This window comes from Nilaparvata lugens, chromosome 13, assembly GCF_014356525.2.
Source record: "Nilaparvata lugens isolate BPH chromosome 13, ASM1435652v1, whole genome shotgun sequence".
Lineage (NCBI taxonomy): Eukaryota > Metazoa > Arthropoda > Insecta > Hemiptera > Delphacidae > Nilaparvata > Nilaparvata lugens.
Window position 1 is genome coordinate 26,464,288 of NC_052516.1, and position 23,853 is coordinate 26,488,140.

Consider the following 23,853-nt stretch of genomic DNA (forward strand, 5'->3'; position numbering starts at 1 on the left):
TCGCCATTTTATCCTATACTCTCTTCATCTCCTCAAGATTTTCTGAATCGACTTCAAATGTTGTAGCTCTTCAAAGCCTCTTCACCAGAAAATATTTTATTACCATTCTCTTCGTCCATATTCTTCATCCTTGTCAGATTTTTAAAAAATAATCCCTTCTTGAGTATGTTCATACTCTTCTCTCTCCTATTTTATTCTACTTTTTGGAAAAAATTTCCTTTTCATTTCACTTAAATTCTTCTGTCACCTGCTTTTCTTATTTTCACTCTGCTTTTCGGTACATATTTTCATCAGAGCTAGCTTACATCTATCTATTCTAGCCTACCTATTTCCATATTTTCCTATATTTGGTTTTTCTTCGTCATATTAATTGTTGTCATCTTTTTCTGATTCGCTTTCCACTATCGCTTTTCTTCAGATACCAAACTATTCCATATTATCTCTCTTCTCTTACTCTTATAAATTTGAGTTTTTCGTCCATTTCTAGTCCCCTTAATGCTGTACTCCAATCAAGTTCAAGTTCAAGTTCATTTATTGACACACTTTACAATTTACAATAATAAATAATACACAAAACATTACAAAACAATAATATAAAGTGGTTGAAAATCTTTTCTAATATATTTCGGATATCTTCTTGGATTCTCAATTCTCCCATTGCGTTATCAAATTTTTATTTTACATTCTTTCACGCATTATACTTCTTCATTCTAATCTTCTTTTCACCCTCCTCAATCCAAACACATATTCACCTTAATTTTAATCATATCCACCAAATCAATGAATATCAGATTAAGTTTGTAGAGTGAAAATTGATGTGGAACTTTCCCATAATTGAAGAGACTTAAGATTTTACTTAACTTTTTTGTTTTAAAAAAGGGGATTTTTTGACAATATCACAAGTCTTCAATTTATGGGATATTCATTAACATTACTCATTTTCTACATTCTGCTGAATTGTTCCTTTCCATTTCATATTTCCCCCTCCACCGTCCCACCACTTTTCTACTCACTTCTCTTTCGCTCTTTTCTACTTCCTTCTCTCTTCCTCTTATTCCTCTACCACACCTCTTTCACCCTCCAATATCCCACCTCTTCCACACTTACTTTTCTCTTCCTCTTTCTACTTCCTTCTTTCTTTCTCTCACTCATTTATCACACCTCTTCCACACTTACTTTTCTCTCCCTCTTTCCTACTTCCTTCTTTTTCCTTTCATTCCTCCATCACACCTCATTCTCTCTTTTTGACTACTGTTTACTCACCAATCCTCACCTACAACATCTATACTTATAGATGTAATCGTATCCATAGACATGTTCCATCTGTGTGTCCTATATCTATGAAACATCAACACCCTCTCTTTTTAATGTTATAAAGTGCAAATAAAAAGACACCTATCCATCTATCCATCTCTTTCTCGTTTCTCACATTGCAAGTCCATTCAACCTTCCACATCAAACTGTGTGAAGCAATCAGCATTGCAAGTTGTCAGTAGTTTAACCAACACGATTGGTGCATGATTCTGCATTTATTATGTACTAACAAATACATTCTAGACTGGCTGGTGAAAATTTATCACCTTGTTCTCCAATATTTCAAACTCCACTTGCGATATTTCAACTGGTTACACTCTAATTGATATTCACCTATCATTCATACTGCAGTCTAATTTCAGTTTTCTCACTTGATATTATTTGTAGAGACCTTGATATTATTCTTAGAATACCATCAGTTATAATAATTTATAGTACTCACTGAACAATATATTATATGTTATGTGTTTTTCCAATTAGAAGATTACCTAACATCTTAGCTACTAAGCACAGATAATTCATCTACATTCCATGATTTTTTCCACAGTAAATTTGGTGATTTTGATAGAAACTTACATAATATTGTCCCCTAATTGGTTCACCAAATCGTCTGTAACGGGAAACGTTTTGTAGAATAGTTTTTAAAATCTTTCATACACACGGCCCTGAGAATCTTCCATTTCAAAGATTTCATTAGTAGTGTTACCAAAATATGTATTTTTCTAGAAGTTGGAAATAGAATTTGTTATCTTTCATTTAGGACCGGTTGCAGATAAGCCTGTTAGATTGGAACAGTGAATTATAGCTACGAGAACCTATTATTCTTCTGTTTGGTTCTCGTGGCATTTAATCGTGATTAAAATGTAACAGGTTTTTGCTTAACCGGGAATTAATGCATCACCCACTAGAATTACAATATCAACATGAACATTAATATGAAACGATTAATAACTCAATAGCAGTTCAAACTAAGTTTAAGCCTATTAAGAATTAAATTTACCTATGATCACATTTATTGTAACGCGTTTCAATCGGGGTTAAATTTTATGATGGTTTCAACAACTATAGGATTATAAGGACTACTTTTAAGCATACATGCCTCAATCAACTTATTGTGGTCAAACACGTCACCCAAATCAGAAAGGAAGTAAATACTTATTTATCTGGAAGTATTACTTATTTTATCTGTGCCCGAATACAGTGAGAATCTTATTTATTAATTATCTACTTGTCAAATGTCGAAACTCCAGCAGATGTATTTGAATCTCTAGCAGAATCAAACTAAATTCATCTTTTCGAAAATTGTATAATAATTATGCCAAATATCCAATGGAAGCTATGTAAATAGATTGAGGGACTTCTGCTGCTACAATATTGACCGAAGAACTGAATAGCAAAAGGAAATTTTGAATAAAATCTTCTATCTTATTCCAAATCTTGTGGTGTAAGTACTAGACTTGACTGAAAGACTTGTGGTCCAAATCTTTCTGTAAGTTGTGTAATTCTGGATGATTAAATAAATAAATAGATCTATCTAAATTTAAAATCCAATCATTTGTTATCTACTTGAGTCCACAACCGTCTTCTCCAGCAGTGGAAATCTAAATATCAGAGAGCCCAACATAATGCATCGGTCAAAACAGATCCTCAAATTGGAAACATAACTCAGGAAAACAAAAATCAACTCCTTCAGAAAAAATCACACCCGCTGTTTCGAGCAACTCAACATCCGGTCACCATTACTATTGGGAAGCATTGGTGCGCCACATGGATACAAATTAATGGAGGTACTCAAATCCGATTATCTGCATCTCCTTTCTACGATTCCGGTCTGCCAAGCTACTTATCTAGTTTTCAATTTCATCCCTTAGCATCTGTCGTTGCTAAACACCCCTTCTACAACGGAAAGAGTGGAGGGTGTCTTCACGCCAAGTGATACTCTGACGCTATTGGTTGAACTGTTTGGTATTCCCTTCTCACTTAGTTCAACTGGATCATCATTTTATTACTATCTCTCTTCTTCTACTAGTTACTTTCCTTTTAACTCAATATTACTCTGGGCTTCTTTCTCTCTCGGGATATTTTGAATATTCTTTCCGAAGAATGGACATTAAGATTCTACTGCACACCCACCTAACAAGCTGAAAAGTAAGCATATTGCTTACACTCATACCTCAAGAATGGATTGAACTATTTCCTTGAAAGTTCGTAGGACTCAACTATATGCTTTTACAGAGAGCATACACTTTTCATAATTTCATTATTTCTTCAAGTTTTTCTTATTTTAGCTATTTAAACATGAATTTGCTATTTTGGAAAAGAAGCATCGAGAAACGAATTTGAAAATACAGTGACCTTTAGAATAACAACACAAATCTAAATCCGTTTGAATTTTGTTCAAATTCCTAATAGTTTTGCAATAAACTGAGTCGTTAAATTGCAAATTTGAACCAAAAATGAACCGTTACATTGCCAACCTAGTTCGAGGTTATTCTCCAGAGAGCTCTACTGTTGAAACGTAACCCCCACCACCTACTACTTACATACTAAGACTGCCCAGCAGTGTATCAATGAATGAATTGAATGAATGACCACAAGAAAGAGTGGGAATGGGAGGGGAATAGATGAGAAGTCTGTTACACTCTCTCTCTGTCTCTCAATTCCAGCTAGCTTTTGCCATATCCATGCCATGTGTGACTTATTAGTTCGTTGAAACGTGACAGTGACAGTTCATCCAGTCATTTGTGATAAGTTACTATGGGTTTTCATTTATAGAAACGTTTTGCCTTGTTTATTCTAGACAATCCTTGTTAGTGAATAATACTTTTTCTATTCTATTCCTATTGACTTCGAATTACGTGAAATGTTATAAAAATGTTGAAGTGCATGCGACCAAATTATTTATCATAAAAAATGGACGAAACGCCAAAGCCTCATCAAAGTCGCCGACGCTTTAGACACAAAAGTGGACGCAGATTGAAACTTAGCGCGAAACCGCTTAAACGAAGAGGAACAGCGTTAATTCAATACTGGGCTTCCAAAAGGTAAGCTAATATTTGATACACATCCATAATTTCCTTCATCAAGAACCATAACAATCAATATATCTCCATTTGTAATTTGAATAATAAAGCTTCAATTCTCAATCGAATATACAATTATACATGTCAACGTTTTTAGAAATATTGAACAGTTTCACGATTCTATGCTATGAAAGCTCAGGGAACTTGGAAAACACCCATTCAAAAAATGTCAATTGTCAATTACGAATAGTGTAATCGGCAGACCTATCTTACACTAATTTTAATGCATTTTCCATAATATATTTTCACTATTTTTTGAATGGGAATTTCGTCATTGCCACCTATGAATAGTCCTATTGATCTTGTTTTTTTTGTAATTCCAGGGGCAGAGGCAGAAGTGAAGCTCAGACCGAAGAGTATAATGACTCCGAAAATTCTACGATAAATACGTAAGTTACCAAATTATTTTTCTGATGTAGATATTCTGTTCACGTATTTGTTATCAATGTCCAACTATCATAGATTGAAGAAAGCTCGGGTGTATTCAGGATTTACAAATAATATTAAATGTTTTAAAAATAGATTCTTTTTTGCAAATCATAACTGTTATGTTCAATGGACTTTGGTGGTACAGTTTTCTTAGATCCACTACTATTGAATAATTATATGTTTTCATTTCCATTCCGGAACACAGTACTTTCAAGTATGGAATACTGTAATAAGCATTTATGACCGTGAATAACAGTGTCTTTATCTTCTTATTTCCAGGGCCTCTGACGCAGATTTCGTCGCTGAAGAAAGCAATGTCTGTAACACTTGTCCAGAAAACAAAGACGTTTACGACACTCATACAGAAATAATGTAAGTAGAAATCACTGTATTTTTTATTTGAGATTTGTTAGAAAAATATAATTTCTATTTTCCAGTAAAACTGTAAAAGTTTCAGGGATTTCTTTCTAAATATTTTTTGAAATGAAAAATAAGAAGATTTCCTTTAATAAAAAAAATCAAGTTCGCAAAAACACGCATAAGAGAAAGTGATAGGTCATCAGAAATAAATCATTGGATAGGTCATCATTGGAAAATAAATCCTCACAATGATAAATTGAAAGAAAGCAGCTACTTCCAATCTGGTGTGCCATAAACGTTATTTTTTATTGAATGAAGGGTGAATTCTTGCAATAGATATTCCATTCTAGAGCTTGTTAGACGACCTATATGTTTTATTCACCAATAATTTATTGACAATTTGTTTTTTCTTGTTTTTCAGTGCAGAAGAAAGAAAAAGAACAGAAAGCAGCATCACCAAATTAGAAGGTAGACGAATAGTGGACATCAATTCGTTTATTGTGCAAATTCAACAAATCGATGACCACTTACCATTTCATTGCGGTTTTAAAGATATGGTAGTAGTGAAAGAACGAAGAATAGGATTAAATTCGTGTATAACATTGAAGTGTAAAATGTGCAATGAAAAGAAATCACTGTGGACAAATTTTTCAAACGAAAACACCATGGATGTGAATACATCAGCAGTTTCCGGTACAATCAGCACAGGAGGAGGACATGCACAGCTGGAAGAGGTTATGTCAAAGGTCGCCAAAGGGGACAGAAGTTGTTACTGTATACAAAGATGAGCAGTTCTGGAGTTCGAAGATTCTTGAACAAGTGAAAAAATTTTATATGGACTGTGTATTGCCGGAGCTTGTTGATCCTCGACACACGCGTTCAATGCCAATTCGAAATCCAGATTGGATTATTGAGGCGCAAGAAGCACGTAAGAAGAAATAATGATGACACAAACATAACTGGAAAATAAAAACAAATATTGTCACATACCACTTATTTATTATTAAAACTTACATTAAAGTATTATTAAAGTAATACTTTATTAAAGTAAACTTACATTAAAGTAATGTACCTAGGTTTCATAATGGCCTAGGCTTACATTACTTTAATGTAAGTTTTAATAATAAATAAGTGGTATGTGACAATATTTGTTTTTATTTTCCATTATGGAGAAATACCACAACATCTCCTCAAACACAATCAATTATACAAACATAACTATTCTTCCTTTTCTCCTTTTATAGTAGTAGTTATGGTTTGTGTTCAATTCTATATTTGTGTCTTCAATTTTGCAAAATTTCAATATTTTCATTTTTAACAAAGTCATTTTTCATTGTTCATTGCACCGGTAAGGGCATTTGTGCAGAGAGAAAAAGAGAAAGAAACGAGTGAGAGCGAGGAGGAGAATGAGAAGATTTAGAACGGAAAGAGTGAGGAGAAGTGGATGGAAAAGAGGGAGAAGAAGAATAAGGGGAAAAGAAGGAGGAGAAGGTGAAGGAGGAATGAGAAAAAGATTAAAAAGAAGGAGGAGAAGGTGAAGAAGGAGGAATAGGAGAAGAAAGAGGAGAAGGTGAAGAGGAGAACAAGAAGAAGTAAGGCTTATTATTTCTCAAAATTCACGTAATATTGTTTGAAGACCATCAACATATTTTATCGTCTTATCTGTCTCAACTTCCGCTGAAATATATATTTAAAATACATAGAAATATATTTTCAATTACTTCTTTTATATTATTTTTTATTATTAATAATACTTTTTTAGATTAATTTTTCCATTTTAAAACAAGTAATGAGTTTGTACTTCTCGCACACATTTTGTGTTTGAGAAAACTCACAAAGAAAAGTTTTCTTCTGATATTGATAAATTGAAGTTGTAGGGTATAATAGTAGCTTCAGTTTCTAGTGTAATAGTAGTTCTAGTAACAGTATAGTGTATATTTATGTGATATTGAATTCCTGGGCTGACTACCTTTAGGATATAATTCAATTATCTTCTGACTTATTGTAGTTTATCAATGTATATATAGAAATATATTTTCAATTACTTCTTTTATATTATTTTTTATTATTAATAATACTTTTTTAGATTAATTTTTCCATTTTAAAACAAGTAATGAGTTTGTACTTCTCGCACACATTTTGTGTTTGAGAACACTCACGGAGAAAAGTTTTCTTCTGATATTGATAAATTTGAAGTTGTAGGGTATAATAGTAGCTTCAGTTTCTAGTGTAATAGTAGTTCTAGTAACAGTATAGTGTATTCATTTTATTTGTATATTTATTTATTATTGATTTATTGTTAATGCAAGTTTGATTTATTGTAAACTGTAGCTTATGTATATTGCTATAATGCTAAAAATTCGATTTAGATTTGACTTGAATTGTACAATTGATTGTAGATTACAAAACTAATAATTTTTTCAATGTATTATTTTACGGAAATAAATTTTATTTGAATTTGAATTTGTTTTTTTTTCAATTCAGAACCTGACAAGAACTTAGCTTATTTTTAAATTTACAAATGCCTGTTATGAAAGATTTTTCGTTACTCGCTCATTTACAAGGCCAAGAGTCATCAATATAAATAATTATTTTTGTATAACAGATTTATACATACTATATAACAGTTATAGGCCTACTGATATAATAGAGAATCTAGCAATGATTTTGTTCAAATTGGTGTGAAATAGGTTGGAATGTTGCATTTCAAGATACGAGCAACACTCATGAGAATAGCTTTGTCCCTTTTCTAGCATTCAATAACGTAGTAGCCAAATATACTTTGTCGTGTCTTGGTTGGAACGTGACTCATTGTTCCAGAACCAGAAATCATGAATGGAGACAGAGGTTTTTGTCATTTCTTTCTCCCTCCTTTTTGTTGCTCACTTGTAGCAATGGTCAATTGGTGGGGGAGACACTTCTAGACTTCCAATATGTCTTTACTCCTCCAAACGAACTCTCTCCAGCGCTGAATCTGTCATAGTGGGAAGTGGCGGAACTAAAATACGAAATTTCAGAGGTCTACAGTAGAATCTAGCTCCACTAATTATTTATGTAGATGCATAACAATATTAACTTCCATAGTTATTCCAAATTGCTCTCAATTTTTTCCATATCATATATAGTTCAATAATTATCTTTCAGTTCATATCATGTGAATTCATTTAGAACTTGGCTGTATTGTAAGCTATTTATTGCATATAAGTGTATAAGCCAGTATAATATTGTTATTGGCTACGCGTACATAAAGTACTTAATCATCAATCTCGTATTCTATGTATATTTGTGTGTGAGCACAGATGAAATAGAATATCCTAAAATTGTGAAAAATATAGATTTTTTTTGTGATTCACCCAGTTTTCAATCTCCTTGAACTGTTAATTGGTGATAATCTAATCTGCAATGAATGTTTTGATGAATCATGGGCGCGTTTCAATGCACTAGATTCCATCTTCATTGTTTACCTCTGATATTGGCTACTTTCCCCTCAATTAAATAAAAACGACTCGATAATGATAAACTACTGGTTGATAAGATCAACTCGAGATACTAGATTCTTTTGTTACACCGTGATCAAACTCAAATTTATTCTCGCAGATCACTGGAGATTTATTATGATGTATCAACCGAAACTGGTATTTCAAATAATTGATTAATAAAACAAAATTTTTGAGAATATCAAGTCGTTTTTATTTAATTCTTCAGTTGCGAATGTGAAAATTTTATGCCATAGAGCGTTATAAGCATTATAGTGTACTGTGTAGAAAAAAAGAATGTATAGGATGGGATACTACTCATCTTATTTCTATACTTCTTTGTACGTACACATCGAATCCTTTTTGTAAGTTATTATTTTTCTCCACTTTGTCGAAAAAAGACAAAGTAAGAGGTAGGAAGATGTTGAATTGCGAGGAATTATTATTATAAAAATTTGTAGGTGGTATGCAAGTGTAGAAAGAACTGAGTATAATGAAATAATTGAGGATATGAGACAAGATAGCAGGTAGACGAACGTGAATATGGAGGAAAAAACAGCGGAAAATTTGTAGGGAATAGAAAATTGTTAGTGGGTTAAATGTATAGAAAAAACTGTGGAAAATAAGGAGGACGAAGCTGGTAGAAAAAGAGAGCATGTAATCAGCCAATCCTGGGATGGGTTGAAGAATTGTAACCGATAAACAACTGAACAGGGGAGATAACCGCGCAGGACTTGGGGTGAAAAACCACCCCCACCCACAACTAAAACAAAATGAAACCACCATTGAGAGCGAATCGAATGTCATTTCTCACTTGAGAAACAGTCTACTCTCTTGCTCATAAATAAAAATAATGCCAACAAATTATTGTCACTCTTGAAGACAGAAAATTAATCGTCGCCAATCGTCCCCTATACCCCCCTTCCATATCTCTCTCACTCTTTCTCCCACACTCTCTCCCCCTTTCTCTCTCTATTTTTCTCTCTCATCCATCAATTCTTCTTTGTACCGGAAATTGAATTAAGGCGCCACGCCATCTGTCCACAATTCTTTTATTGTTTTCTATTATTTCATTCTTCTGTTTCCACTTCCCCTTTTCATTTGTAGAAAACCACATCTATTTCGAGACTGATAGTGTCGATTTGTTATTATGAGTGAACCTATTGAAACTGATATACTGTTCCAAGTTTTATTGTGGAAACTATCAAGATGATTTGGATGATTCATATTTGGAATTTTGAATTGATAAAAATGTTGTTTTTTCCAATTATAAATATAGAGGTTCCTCTTAATTTGTGAACTTGTGCCATTTCTGAGGTTCTCTAAAAAACATTCTGTGTTAAATTATAGTATTTATATATCTTCCCAATATTCTAGTGGAAATTATAACAATCTTTCATTGAAATCAGGAGATTTCCACAAACAAATTTAAGGTTTGTGATTTATTCCATTGATTATTTCATCACTCACTCTCGCTCTTCTCATTCAATATCATCATCATCAGTATTCTGCCCTAGGGCAGGTCCATACATAATTCCTCTTTCTCCTTTCCTCTCTGTCCTGTGCTATTCTCTTCAGCATGAAGTATTTTCCCTTAACATCACTCAATATACTTCTTCTTCAATTTCATTCACAGCTTTCTCAAATTGACATTCTTGTTCTGGGATTAGAATGATAACTCACATTCGGGAGTGCAATCCACTGTTCTGAATTTGAAAGTACTACTTGATCAATGCATTTGATATCAATTATTTTAATGGATTGTGCATCATTGATCAATGGATGAATATAAATTATTGATTGTAATTAAATGCAATTGTATGCATGTCGAAGCAATTTGAATATAATGCTGTCTATGGTTAACTACTTATCAAAAGAGGTTAGATGTGAGTGAAGCTGGACTAGATTAAAGCAGAAAGGCGAAAACAATCTCTAAGAAGTAGCGAGTATATGTTGAGATTAAACTGAGATCTTCTCTCTGAAAAATTGGAATCAATCAGCATAGAGTAGTTGGAAAAAAGGTAAAAACAATCTCTAAAGAGTAGCGAGTAAGTGTTACCTTTCGTAACATTATACTTGACTAGCCGTCAGGCTCGCTTCGCTCGCCATATCCGTCTAGCCGGGCTCCGCCCCCTGGACCCCCGACTGGATCGTCCAAGAATGAGGTCAGCAGGCTCGCTTCGCTCGCCTGCATTTTTAATTTGAACATTTTTATCATATGTTAGGACATATGATAGGACGATCCAGTTGGGGGTCCAGACTAAACGGATATGGCGAGCGAAGCGAGCCTGGCCGCTTGTAATATAATATTCCCAGTATTGAAGTAGCAGTGCCCAATCAATTTTTCCGCGATAAATGCATTTAAATCTTCAACTTGGTGCCAACCTAACAAAGTCAACTCAACTTAATGCCAACCTGACAAAATTATTAATTTAGTTGCCAGTTAAAAACTGTTAAAGAGGTACTCTATCTAGATTATAGTTCTATAGTAACATATGATATGGAAATTTCAATTATAATCAAGAGATTGGGAGAAGAAGAATATACATGCTAAAAGACGAAATTTGAACCCTTAAAAACCACCCTCAGAGTTAAAATATTACCAAAAGATTTCTTAGTGCGCCTCTAAAGGGCCAACTGAACATACCTACCAAATTTGAACGTTTTTGGTCCGGTAGATTTTTAGTTCTGCGAGTTAGTGAGTGAGTGAGTGAGTGAGTCAGTCAGTCAGTCAGTCAGTCAGTCAGTCAGTGAGTGCCATTTCGCTTTTATATATATATAGATTATACTTCGGAGATTAAAATGGAATTTTCTCTCTGATAAATTGGAATCAATCAGTATAGAGTAGTTGGAAAATTGGAAAAAACAATCTCTAGAGAGTTGCGAGTAAGAGTGTTAAGATTATACTTCGAGGATTAAAATCAATTGTTCTCTTTGATAAATTGAATTCAATCAGCATAGAACTTGAGACAGGATGCAGGATATCAGAAGTAGGATAGCTCGGAAATTTGATTTCCTTGGAAGGAGAATTAAGAAGTAAGTTGTAAGGAGAGGGGAATTACTTCTAAATGTAGAAGTTCTGATGAGGTACAATACGTCATATAATATTCAACAAAGTTAATTTTTTACAAGATAAGCATACTACGGAGAAATAACACGTCCCAAGATTATTTTTCAGTGATAATCATCAGAACTGTCAGAATAATGAATGATGGTCTTCTTCATAAGTTTAGATGATTGATCACCTTCCGTAACTGGGAATCTATTAAACTTACTGCATAAATTAGTCTACCGTTGAATCTAATTCCTAACAAGGAGAATGCAGTTTAGTTCAAGAGATGATATTATTACATAGGCTACTTGCTATACGTGTTGCAGAGTTCAGCTTGTTAGGAATTAAATGAGTATAAACGATAAATATTATGAATTCAATTGCATTTCAAATCGGGAAGAAAATCAGTGGCAGAACAAGAAGAATCTAAAACAGAATAAGAAATTGGTGGAGAAGGAGAAGAGGAGGAGGAGGAGAATGAGAATAAGAAGAAGAAGCAGAAGAAGGAGGTGATTGAGCATGGAAAAATGCTGAGTAGAAGTGACAAGAAAGAACAAAAAAAAAAATGAATGGAGAAAATAAAGAAGCATTTTTGGTAAGAAAAAAGACGGTTAGAGGAGCGGAGAAATAAGTAGTATTGGAAAGATGAGAAGAACAAGAAGATATGATGAAAAAGGAGTATGAGTGGTATGAGGAGGTATAGAAGGAGAAGGAAATTGAATAAAAAGAAACAAGAAAAGAGAAGAGAGGAGGAAGGATGAGGATAAGTGATTAGGAGGAAAGGAGATGCAGTGTGATGGATAGGAAGAGAAATAAGGAAGAGACAGAAATGAAGAGACAGAGATAAAGAGACAAAAAATAAACATATATTGGGAGAAGGAGAAGAGAGACACAGAAGTGATGGAAAAATAATTTGCTTTCTCCGAGTTATTTCTATTATGATTTGTGATTGTATTGGTACATAAAAAAATAAATAAAGAAACCTAACAGCATTAGGGGGAAATAGCTAAATTAATAATGTGATGAAAGAAGAAATAGTAGAGAAAGGTACAAGAATGAATCAGAAAAATGGAATTATTATAAGATTGCCCAATTGAATAGAAAGATATAATGAGATGCCGAAGAGAAGGAGTCAGAGGAGGAATCGTTGAAGATAATATAAAAAGAAGAAATGATTGGAAGGAGAGTAGTAGAAGAAGAGAATAAAATAAAAAGAACAACGATTAGAAAAAGAGGAAGGAAAAGTGGTGGAGGAGAAAGAGAAGAAGAGCAGGAGAAGAAGAAGAAGAAGAAGAAGAAAAAAAAGAAGAAGAAGAAGAAAAGTGGTGGAGAAGAAGGATGAGAAAGGTAGAGGAAATTAAAAAATAGAAGCCCATCATCTGAATGTTGGTTGTATAGGGTACAAGAGTAGTGGTTCTACTTCTAATGTTGTTTTCATATCATGCTTGTCTGCCCCCGTGAAAGACAGGCCTGCTGTACATTGGCCAGTTCACAGCAGAAAAACGAAGAGAAAAACAAAAGATAGAGAACAAGAATAAGAGAGAACGAGTAGAGTAGAGGAAGAAGAGAGAATGGTAGTGAGTGAGTGAGTGAGTCAATGAGAGAGTGAGGGATGTAGAAACAAAATAGAGAATATTCATGTTCTATTTTCATTTTATTGTATTGTATGTTGTGCCCTTCTATAGTTTGGTAGCAGTGAGTGGCATATAGACCGGTAGTGGGCCTTCCTCATCATCAGCATCCATGGGAAGACAGCGGTGTGAACAGTATAACCAAAGAGCAGAAAAGGAAGAGAGGAAAGTAGAAGAAGAAGAAGAAGAAGAAAAAGGAGGAGAAGAAAAAGGAGAAGAAGAGGAGATATCGTTGGAGCATAAGAATTGGAGTAGGAGAATTGACTTCAAGATATTAATCATATACTACATGTAATAATATGTTATCGGACTTCATGATACTACGTACATTATTGACAATAACTATATTCTGTACAAAAGTATTTCTTACTTGGGATAGACATGCTCAGCAGAGAAGGCATACAGAGGTATGGGATACAACGGCAGATATGTTGCCGGTCTGAACCGGCCAGCGTTCTCTAATTTCTAGTGAGTATTCGAGCGCTCATGTTAAACTTACGAAGTTTCCTCTCTGCAAGCACTGACTCGACTGACTATTCGACAAACTGGCAACTGCGCTTCTACCTATGACTCAATCCATCACTGTAATATTGGCTGATCTCCCTCCATTTCTCTGCGCCGCAAATTTCTCCAAGTTTGAAGTAAATTTGTACGGAGTATAGAAGCTAATCGTTTTCAGTTATTGGAATTCAATCAGTCGCAGGAAATTTCTGTGAATATTATATTTATTTGCTTCGAGCGAGATCAATTTAATGAATTGAAGCATTAATTAAACAAGCGAATTACAAACTTAAATTTTCATCCGAGTTCAGCAGAACGCTGGTGGTTGATTGGTGGACCTTGAAAGTAATGATCTTGAAAAATAAATTGAATTTATCATTATTATCCATGATAAATAATCATTATCCAATAAAATGAATCTTGACTCGAGCATGGTTGTATTATATATTAAATAGCATTGAGTTTTGAAACGATAAATATATCAGAAAACTGGATGTCTACGAATAGAAATTATAAAGAGCAAAGTTACTTGTCTATTACTAATACTAAGAATAAACTGATTTCAAAAGATATAATTGAAAGAAATGCATGGCATCAGAAGAATAAGATCAACATTACTTTTTTTAAATAAATAGATAGAAACAATTGTCTATGTATGGAGCTCATTAATAAAAAACTACCTTCATGAATTTTCCTAAACTTAATTTTCTTCCGAATTTTTTCATGTCTGAACTCACATTATGCTGAGTTATTGAAACTTGTTAACTCTAAGAAACTAACAAAAACTCTATTCAAGAGTATTAATGTTCAGGCTTACACAAATTGTAATAAGATATATTTGTGACTGCTATTCATATTCATAAATTTGAATAATTTATGACAGCTTATCATGAAATTGAATTATTTGTGACAGCTAATCATGTAGATTTATTTCCTCTTTGTTCAAAACATCTCCTTGTTATATAACTTCATAGTTTACAATGCACACAAACTGTTTTAATTCAACGCTAAGTACACGAAAAATCCTCACAAATTGTGAAAATTGAAGAATCCGGAATGTTTTGGAATTATACAGTAATTTGCAGAACAAAGAAAAGTTCTCTATGATAAGTTCAATAAATTACTATATACTAAGAATAAACTGACTGCAAGAAACTGGAGAATGAGTTTTTGTGAAAAACAATTCTGGACTCAAGTGAATCAAGTAATGAGGAACAAGAATGAGCTCAGGAACCTTTCTCGGACAATTACATTATGGAGCCGTCAGAATGGAACAAGGAACTTTTTCATGAGTCCTACAAGTTTCATAATACTGAGGGGCTCTTCTAATAAAATAGTAGAGGGAGAGGTATTTTAGACGCTAGCATGTCTGGAGAACATAATTTCTTAATTTCATTAGCAACGAATTAGTCGGGTCTTCTTTTGAACAAACAAAAAAGGCAAGAAAATATAGAGAGATGGAGAAGTAGAAGACAAAAAAGGAGATGAATATGGAGGAGAAGAAGAGCATAACAAGAACAAGAACAGGAATGGGAAGAAGAAAAAGAAGAAGATGAGGAGGCGGAGGAGGAGGAGAAGGAGAAAAACACGCAAAATAGATGATGGAGCATTCTATGGTACCCTGCCTTATTTTTTGTGGTTACTGTGCTATAGAAAGCTATTCATTCCGATTTTATTATCCGAAAGATTCTCAGATCACACTCAAGCAGGCATCCATGCATGAAAATATGTTTGGGATTTTCAAGATTCTATATCTATCTTTATTCTATCTTTCTAAAATACCTGATAGACTTCGAATGATGTTGTAAATATTTCCATAGATAAAGGATAAGCATAAGAGCACACATAAATTTCTTGTCTCTGATATTACTCTAGAAAGACTTGGGTTTGGATTTCGATATTTTATAATATTGGTAATTGTTTCATTCAAAGTTTGTGTGATTTGTACTTTCTTATTGAGATTGCAGCATTTTGTAAATATTCTTACTCTGCTATTCAATTTCTTCCTCTTCATCTTTAAAATCGAGATTGAAATTTTTTAGATATAATTTTATGACAGTTATTTCAAATCATTTTGTGGCTGATTTTCCTGAAGTTAGAACCTATGAACCTTTTTCAAAAGCTTTCCAAGTGTAATGTCCAACTACTCATGCATAGGCTACCTATAGAAAGACTTGGGAGCGGAATTCTATATGTTGATTAAAATCTTATCTAAATTTGGGAGAGGCATAGCACAAGGTTACATAATTTTCTCTTTCTCCCTATGATTTTGATGATGTACTTAATGTATGAATCAATTAAGATTAGGGAATGTTGATTCGATCATTTGATGTCACGATTTAATTACTTGAATGGAATGATGGAAGCGAAAGAAATATGTGAAAACAAGTTTGAAGAAGACTTATGAGAATAGAAAGATGCAGTGAATAGAGAAATAAAGTAAGTAAATAGATAATTAAGAATTGGCAATTCTAGGTACGGCAGGTTTATATGTTGTATTCAATATCTCGATTCAATTACTTGAATGGAGGCGAAAGAAATGAAGAAGAAGAAGACTTTGAGAGGACTTTTGAGAATAGAAAGATGTAGTGAATAGAGAAATGGAGTAAGTAAAAAGATAATTAAGAATTGGCAATAAAATACTAGGTTAGGCAGGTTTGTATGAAGTACTAACTAGATAATTGGTAGTTTACATTAAATTCAAGGAATGTCTTAATTCAAAGCAACAAGGATGATAGCCTTTCATTGGGATGCATCCTCAGCTCAATAATTGTAAGAGTATTACAATTATTGTAAATTGTATAAACAAATGTATTATAATTGTTTTACAATTGTAAAACATTTACTAGGCATTTGAGATTCATTACGGTACTAATATGAGAGTCATTTATAACATATAGCAAAAATTACACCACAACAAATTATAGCACAGCTTAGCGAGTATAATTGAGATCCAATAGAAGTATAATTAGAAATTGTGCGCCATTCAGAGGTACCACCATAGAGAAGATATAGCATGGGAAGATACCCCAGTATATAGGTCGTTTAAGATCCAAATTTTTAGCCTATTTCTTGTTAACTCACTCTCGATCTTCTTGTTTAGTGTCAACTACTGTCCATTACTACTGTTTTGTTGGGGAGAGAGTGTGAGTAGCCTATGAGAGACTATCGTCACAAAGCTCCACAAAAAACAACTACTAAGACTATCGGCTTGAGTTAACAGTGAAATTTGCAACATAAATGCCCTATACCATGTTATTTATTATTATGCTATCTTTTCACTTTGATACAGCTTTGTACGATAATTATTTGTATTACGGAACAGTTTTTTTACAAATAAATATATGAATATTATAATATTTTAACATGCATTGTTTCTATCATATATTCACAAATATCAAAATAAGAGTCATTGCTTTTTTTTCGACTTACCGAACCGCAACTATCTCCAATATTACAAAATCAACAGCAAATGTTTGAACATACCTGGAGAGAAGGAAAAATAATATTATTATAAAATCGAAATTATCGCAATATTATAATCAGAAGCATTAAACAATTTGGAACTATTTCAATTCATGATTATTCTTAATGAAGAAAAATGACAAGAGCATGTGCAAAATGATCAAGTAGAACCAGTGAATATAGAATGTAACATTCTAGAGAATATAACATTCTAGAGAATATAACATTCTATAGATTGATATAAAACATCTAAGATAATCAATGAAAAATCCGATCCTTATCAGTTTTCCGCTAATTATTACAGAGCAGCTAAAGAAGCACAATCAAATTCAGTAAAGTTTTCCGTCAACAAGTAAAACTCACGAGTTTATTGAGAGCCCAATTGAACATTGCAAAGCAACACAATCGAATCTCGTCAGTTTTCCGTCAACAGGTTGAACTCTACTAAATTATTGAAATAAACATAACAAATCAGCTAGAGCAGCTCAATCGAAATCCGTTAAGTTTTCCGTCAACAAGTAAAATTCACGAAATTATGAGAGCCCAATACTAAATTATTGAAATGAACATAACAAATCAGCTAGAGCAGCTCTCAATCGAAATCCGTTAAGTTTTCCGTCAACAAGTAAAATTCACGAAATTATGAGAGCCCATTCAAACATTACAAAGCAGCTAGAACAACACAATCATATTCCGTTCAGTTTTCCGTTATCAAGTAGCCCCACTTGTTGCCCCACAATTTAATCACACAACAAAGTTCACAGGACCGACAAAACCACAAGGACTTAACTGAACAACAGGCCTGCGGTCGGTACTTCATTCAAGCCCTTGGGGACTTAATTATACGATCCGAAGAAGTCCCCACTGCCTACTTCGATTAAGTATCCCACTAGTGCTATGGTACTTAGCTTCTGCCCTTTATTCAGCAATTAGCTCGAGTAAGTACTTCATTAAAGTACTTGACTTAAAAGGCTAGTCAACAATTTACATGGTACAGTACGCAAGTATCAATTGAGTGATACAGCCACTGAGCCATTCAATAGAATAGCTCATGATTCAGCTAATATAGCTCATAATACAGCTCATAATATAGCTCATAATATACAGCTATAGTATAGCTCATGTACCAAACCAGATCAGAATGTACTCAATACAGCCACATGGATGTATCAATATTCAAAATAATAATCGAGATTATGAATATTGTCCCATCCAGTTGAGGATGAGAAATACATGTGTCTATTGGATAAAATCTAATGAATGTTCAAGGGATTAATTCATATTCAATACATTCATTTACCTAATAAGCGTGCTGAATTAATGTTTCAATGAATTCAATAATCTCGGTTGACTTTTAAGTGAATGTTTCAAGAACTGTATTAATATTTATTCATTCATTTATTTATTTATTTATCTATTTATTTATTCATATATTTATCTATTTATGTATTCATTTATTTATTTATACATTTATTTGTTGATATAGTTACAAATCATATGAATATGATCGGGATATAATTCCACTGTTAGAACAACAGGCATAGCCCAAAACTATTCTGTTCCCAAATTTTGATAAAAAGTAAAATGTCCGAAAAAATAGGTTATGTTCTTACTGAGGAAAGATAGGTTCAATTTATGTCGAAAAATATATATGAGCTAGAAATTATGAGATGATGCTTCAATTAATTCAATACATTTTCTGTTGACATTGACATAAATTGAGAAAAGTGTTTCAAAAAAATTGAATAGATTCAATCTCTAAAAAAGATTTTGTACTGTATACCATTTTTTTTTCTTGACTAGAATTGCAAGTATTTGATACTTTTGGAGAAAAAGCAATATCTATTTGCTGGTCCTAGGAGTTAGCGAATATGATAAAAAGTTCAATCAATGAATTATAAGAGCAGTGGATTACAAACTTCACAAATTTAAGTCATCAAGTCTACCAAAATGCGTACGGAATAATTGATCCCTCATCTAGCCGCTTCAGGCTAGGCACACACCAGTTAGTCCAGACAAGACATGATCAGACACAATACTTCACATAGTTGCTTATGAAGACATGTCTAATTGCAATGAATAATCGGTGTGTGTTGCGTCATAAGCAACTATGTGAAGTATCCGATCATGTCTTGTCTTGTCTTGACTAAGTTGTGTGTGACTAGCCTTACAGTCTACAGAGTGTGCATAACAACTATTCAACAATCAAAAAAGCAACTGAATCCATATTTTTACCTGAAAGTAGAGTTTCCCATCCATTTATCAGTGATCTCCAACTTAGATAATGTTCTAAAGAGAACTTGATTTGAAATGCCTCCATAGTTCTAATCACTTAGTATTTATTCATTCATCTCAAAAGCTAGGCTGACTACAGGCATAACACCCAAAACAGTGTTCACTACTATTTACAATCATAATGAGCAATTACTGTGAAAAAAGGAATCCAGTACATGCAATTGACAAAATGAATAGAAATAAATGTAAGAAGCCTATCAATATTATTGACAGTCTATCAACAAAAAAATTATCTATATCATAAGCTAATGATACAAGTACAGAATCTTTTTAATTAGACTGGTAGAACTTCTGTGTGGAGAATATTGATAGAATTTATGAGCCAGTATCTAATAGAAATTTTGTGTGAAGTGCAGTACTTTGATAGATGCTATGAGCTAGTACCTGATACAGCTTTCTGTACCATACTCTTCACCATTTTTTATTCCCCATGAAATTCTGCCCACTCAATGGATCCAATCGTAAAATCGGTTAATTAATTCAATAATTTGGGGGCTCTCGACCAACAATAGCCACAGAACTAACCATGAAGCCATACCCATAATATCATCATCATCCATTCTTTAATTTAATTTCTATTATAGACGGGGACCTCGCTATTCTATAGGTATGTCCCATACAAAAGGTCACAAAGCATCTCTGGGAGACCCTTCATGGCGTGTCTTCTTCGAGATAATCGATTTTACGAACAATCGACGTCAGTTGAATCGATTAATCAATCCATTTTGCGTTCGATAGAATCGACATTGAGAATTTAACGCTCAATCTAACCGCAGAGTCTGTGTGATGTAATTTTCAATATGCAGGTCTTATGTACGTATTTTAATAATTATTGAACGAAAATCCAAATTGAATGCTGTAAATCACCCCGACAACTAACTGTTGTCAATATTTGTAGTAGCAGAAGTCTTCGGGGTGGTTGACAACATTTCATTTAAAGCTTCGTTTAATAATAATTATTAATTCATTAGAATTTGAATAAATGTAATATCTCAGTAATTTCCACCTTATGTATCTTATTTTGAATATATTGATTTGGAGTAGTAAATTTTTGAAAGCGTAGTTTTTTAATTTCTCAATATTTTCCCAACTAATGAGTAATATTGGAGTGATAAAATATAACAATCAAGTCATTCCATATTATTAGCTCATAGAAATTCAACTTATACAAATAAAAGCAGCAGAATTACGAGTATATTCTGCTAAGGATGATACCCACATTAGATCTAGGCTTGTGCGTGGGTGATGAATCAGTTGATGTTGATAAATGATCGGACTTACTACTTTAGGTGGGTTTCAAACCACCATGATGAGATTTTTGAACTTATAAATGGTATTTAGAGGAGTTTGGCTCTTGAAGTAGACAAGAAAAAGACTTGTTCAGTCTGACTTCAATGGTAAGACATAACAAAAAGGTAAGACTTATCTCTACTACTACGTCTACTACTAAGACTTCCACTTTTACTTCTACTACTTACTACTTCTACTTCTTACTTCGACAACGGTAGTAGAAAGCTCATAGGGCTTAACGTATCTCAACTATAGAGTTGCTTATCAAAGCGACCCTACACCAATCGCTTCCTTACTCATGTAGTCATGAAGTACAATAATCACATTTGGGTTGATAGAATTGGCTAACTTGGAACTCGCTGATCCCATGTTAAACTGCCATATGATCAATACTACACCGATCAGAGCAGTTTTAATTTATTCATGGAGTCAGCGAGTTCCGAGTTAGCCAATTCTATCAACCCATTCATTTATTTATGGATTTGTATGGAATCACTCATTACTTGAACTGTTATTGAAAGATGTTATTGAAAAACAGGCCCCTCAAACTCCTCTTCCAAATTCAAATTAATATATGTGTTAAATTAATCTATTATTTATTAGTTTGATAGTATGGTATGAGATTTTGTAATATTTCTCCATAATTGAAAGAATAAGACTTTGATATTGTCAATACCACTTTTATTTATTCGAAAATGAATTCATAATTCAGTACCAGGTTTCATGGTAAAACCTACCACATCTTCAGCTGAACTAATATGTTTGTTGTTGTTGGAGGAACCTATTATTTATTAATCTTCAATTATGTAGTACTAGTATATTATGTGATATAGTTCGAAATGAGCACATTTAAATACGAAAGACTATAGTTCAAAATGTCTCCAATGCCTCAAACTTTCCATGTTATTGTTAAACATTTGAATAATCAACAAAAACTAGTTGATTTTTCATAACTGAACCACTCAAGCTACTAAGCAAATTTGTCGTTAAAAATCAAGCCGCACCGAAATTATTTCAGCAATACAAAGAGGTGATGTCTCTCTCTCTCTCTCTCTGCAGAACCTCAACCACGAACTATGGGGTTGTTCTTCTCCTACAAACGAGCAGAGCAATAAAAAATGATGTAGATCTCGGATAAGACGAGCTCATGAGATGAGGGCCCATAACTCATTTTCGAATAACATAAAAAGTTTGGGGCGCTGGGGACATTTTGGACTGTGGTCTGTCCTATTCAAATGAGCTTATTGTTGGTTGTGATGTGTGTGGATTACTCACACACACACATATATCTATGTACACACATTCATGCATGTATGAATAAGCATATCCACATATATAGCCTACACCTGAGAGCGGGGATGATTTAGAGGGGACTTATGATGGAAGATCGTTATCAGATACTGCCGGGACATTTTCTCTCTTTCTATCCCACTCTCTTCCCACTCACGCTCTCTCTATCTTTGCCTTCCTCTCTCACTTCATCATCGACCTCTCAAGAGGGCTGATAGCTGTGTTATTGAGATATTTCAGATAAACCATGATATAAGTTGTATTATTTGAAAGCTCTCTGCAGTGGAAATAATTTTTCACCCTCACATGAGATGATACCTGGGATAAAACAATTTAGGATGCTTTTCTTCAGGGCTGAACAAGGTAAGAAGAGATACGCCCACACCTGTTTACATATGTGGCATATGAATAAATATGTTCAAATATATAATAAACTGACGGATTTGTGGTGAATGTGCATGGGTAGGTATTGTTCTATACTGGAGATGACAAGTGTAAGGTTTTATCTTAGAAAGTGGTTCAAAAATTCTATTGGGATACAAGATTGGGGTTTTGACTTTTTTTATTCCTCTATAACAGTGCAATAATGGACACGTTGAGCCGTCGGTCCCGGCTGCCTAAAAAGCAGTCGTTAGGTCATGTCAGAGGCCCTGAAATTGATCAGTTGCGACCTGAAAACTCTGACACCAGACCTGAGCCAGCCAGGTCACACGATATTATTATTATTATTATTAGTGCAAAAATGTTATGAACTATGAGCATATCATTTTAACTATAAAGTACAGATAATAATTATCAACGTATGGCTTTCAATGGTGGGGGGACGCAAGGGTGGTTCCACGTCGCCGTATATAGTCCAAAGTTCCCTGATGGAAAACATTGGGAAACCGGAAACTAACGTTATAGTTAGTACAATACTTTTAATTTACACTTTTCACTCAGTAAAGTAAATAAAATAAAGTTCTCTCTGATGAAAAGAACATAAGAAGTACATAAATACCTATCTTTCCATCCCTGTAATAACAAATCTTACAATAATAAACACGAGGCTCGTATCAAGAGTGGTCTAACACACAATTATTCACACGATTTCCATTGGGGTTGAAAGGTAGTTTCACCTATTTATTCTTCTCCATCATCATTATCTTGGTGTCCTCGAGATAAAATTGTAAGTAATACTTAAGGAATACTCAAGAGTTGATACTCAATGGAGAAATACTTATTCAATACTATTAATACAATTGTTATTATATGGTATACAATGATCGCGAGAAGAAGTCAGGCTCAGAACCATGCGGCCTAACAAATATTGTTACAAGATAGTTTCATCAATCCATTCCTCATCAAAAGTGGTAGTGCTATATCATTGCAGCTTTAAAAATGATATTATTAAAATACTCATGTATCTATCATTACAATGACAGAATGAAAACAGGAATTACAGTTCTTGTCGCGGAATTTGGAGTTTCAGATAATACATATTATTGTGTAACGAATTCAGACAAAGACAAGGCTACGACGTTAGCATGTTTTTCGACCCCAAATAGCATTCCTTTAGTTTGTTTGGATGGGAATGGAAATATTTTCTACCTAAATGTTTCAAAACCTATGAAAATACAATCAATCGCCCAACAATCAAATTTGCTCATCTATTTCACTATCTATGA

At 33.4% G+C, this 23,853-nt stretch overlaps 2 protein-coding genes across 3 annotated transcripts in view; one reads left to right on the forward strand and one right to left on the reverse strand.

Moving 5' to 3' along the window:
• The window catches only part of LOC111059081 (pair-rule protein odd-paired-like), a 100,036-nt gene that overhangs the window by 68,651 nt on the left and 7,532 nt on the right, over positions 1 to 23,853 (reverse strand).
• Positions 3,807 to 6,717, forward strand: LOC111058226. 2 transcript variants are annotated; one of them, XR_005572802.1, is made up of 5 exons: positions 3,807 to 4,358; positions 4,721 to 4,786; positions 5,106 to 5,198; positions 5,608 to 6,317; positions 6,678 to 6,717. XR_005572802.1 is itself a non-coding variant. In XM_039440186.1 (4 exons), exons 1-4 carry the CDS (start codon positions 4,228 to 4,230, stop codon positions 5,972 to 5,974), a joined length of 657 nt encoding a protein of 218 aa, XP_039296120.1. In that variant the 5' UTR covers positions 3,807 to 4,227; the 3' UTR covers positions 5,975 to 6,701. The 2 variants fall into 2 exon arrangements, 1 of the variants encoding a protein (XP_039296120.1); XM_039440186.1 differs by having other exon boundaries at positions 5,608 to 6,701.

Bases quoted from the DNA above. Each gene is read 5' to 3' on its own strand.
- LOC111058226 (XM_039440186.1), top strand. From the start codon at position 4,228: ATGGACGAAACGCCAAAGCCTCATCAAAGTCGCCGACGCTTTAGACAC. The intron at 4,359-4,720 runs GTAAGCTAATAT...TTGTAATTCCAG, and splicing joins CAATACTGGGCTTCCAAAAG to GGGCAGAGGCAGAAGTGAAG. The intron at 5,199-5,607 runs GTAAGTAGAAAT...CTTGTTTTTCAG, and splicing joins GACACTCATACAGAAATAAT to TGCAGAAGAAAGAAAAAGAA.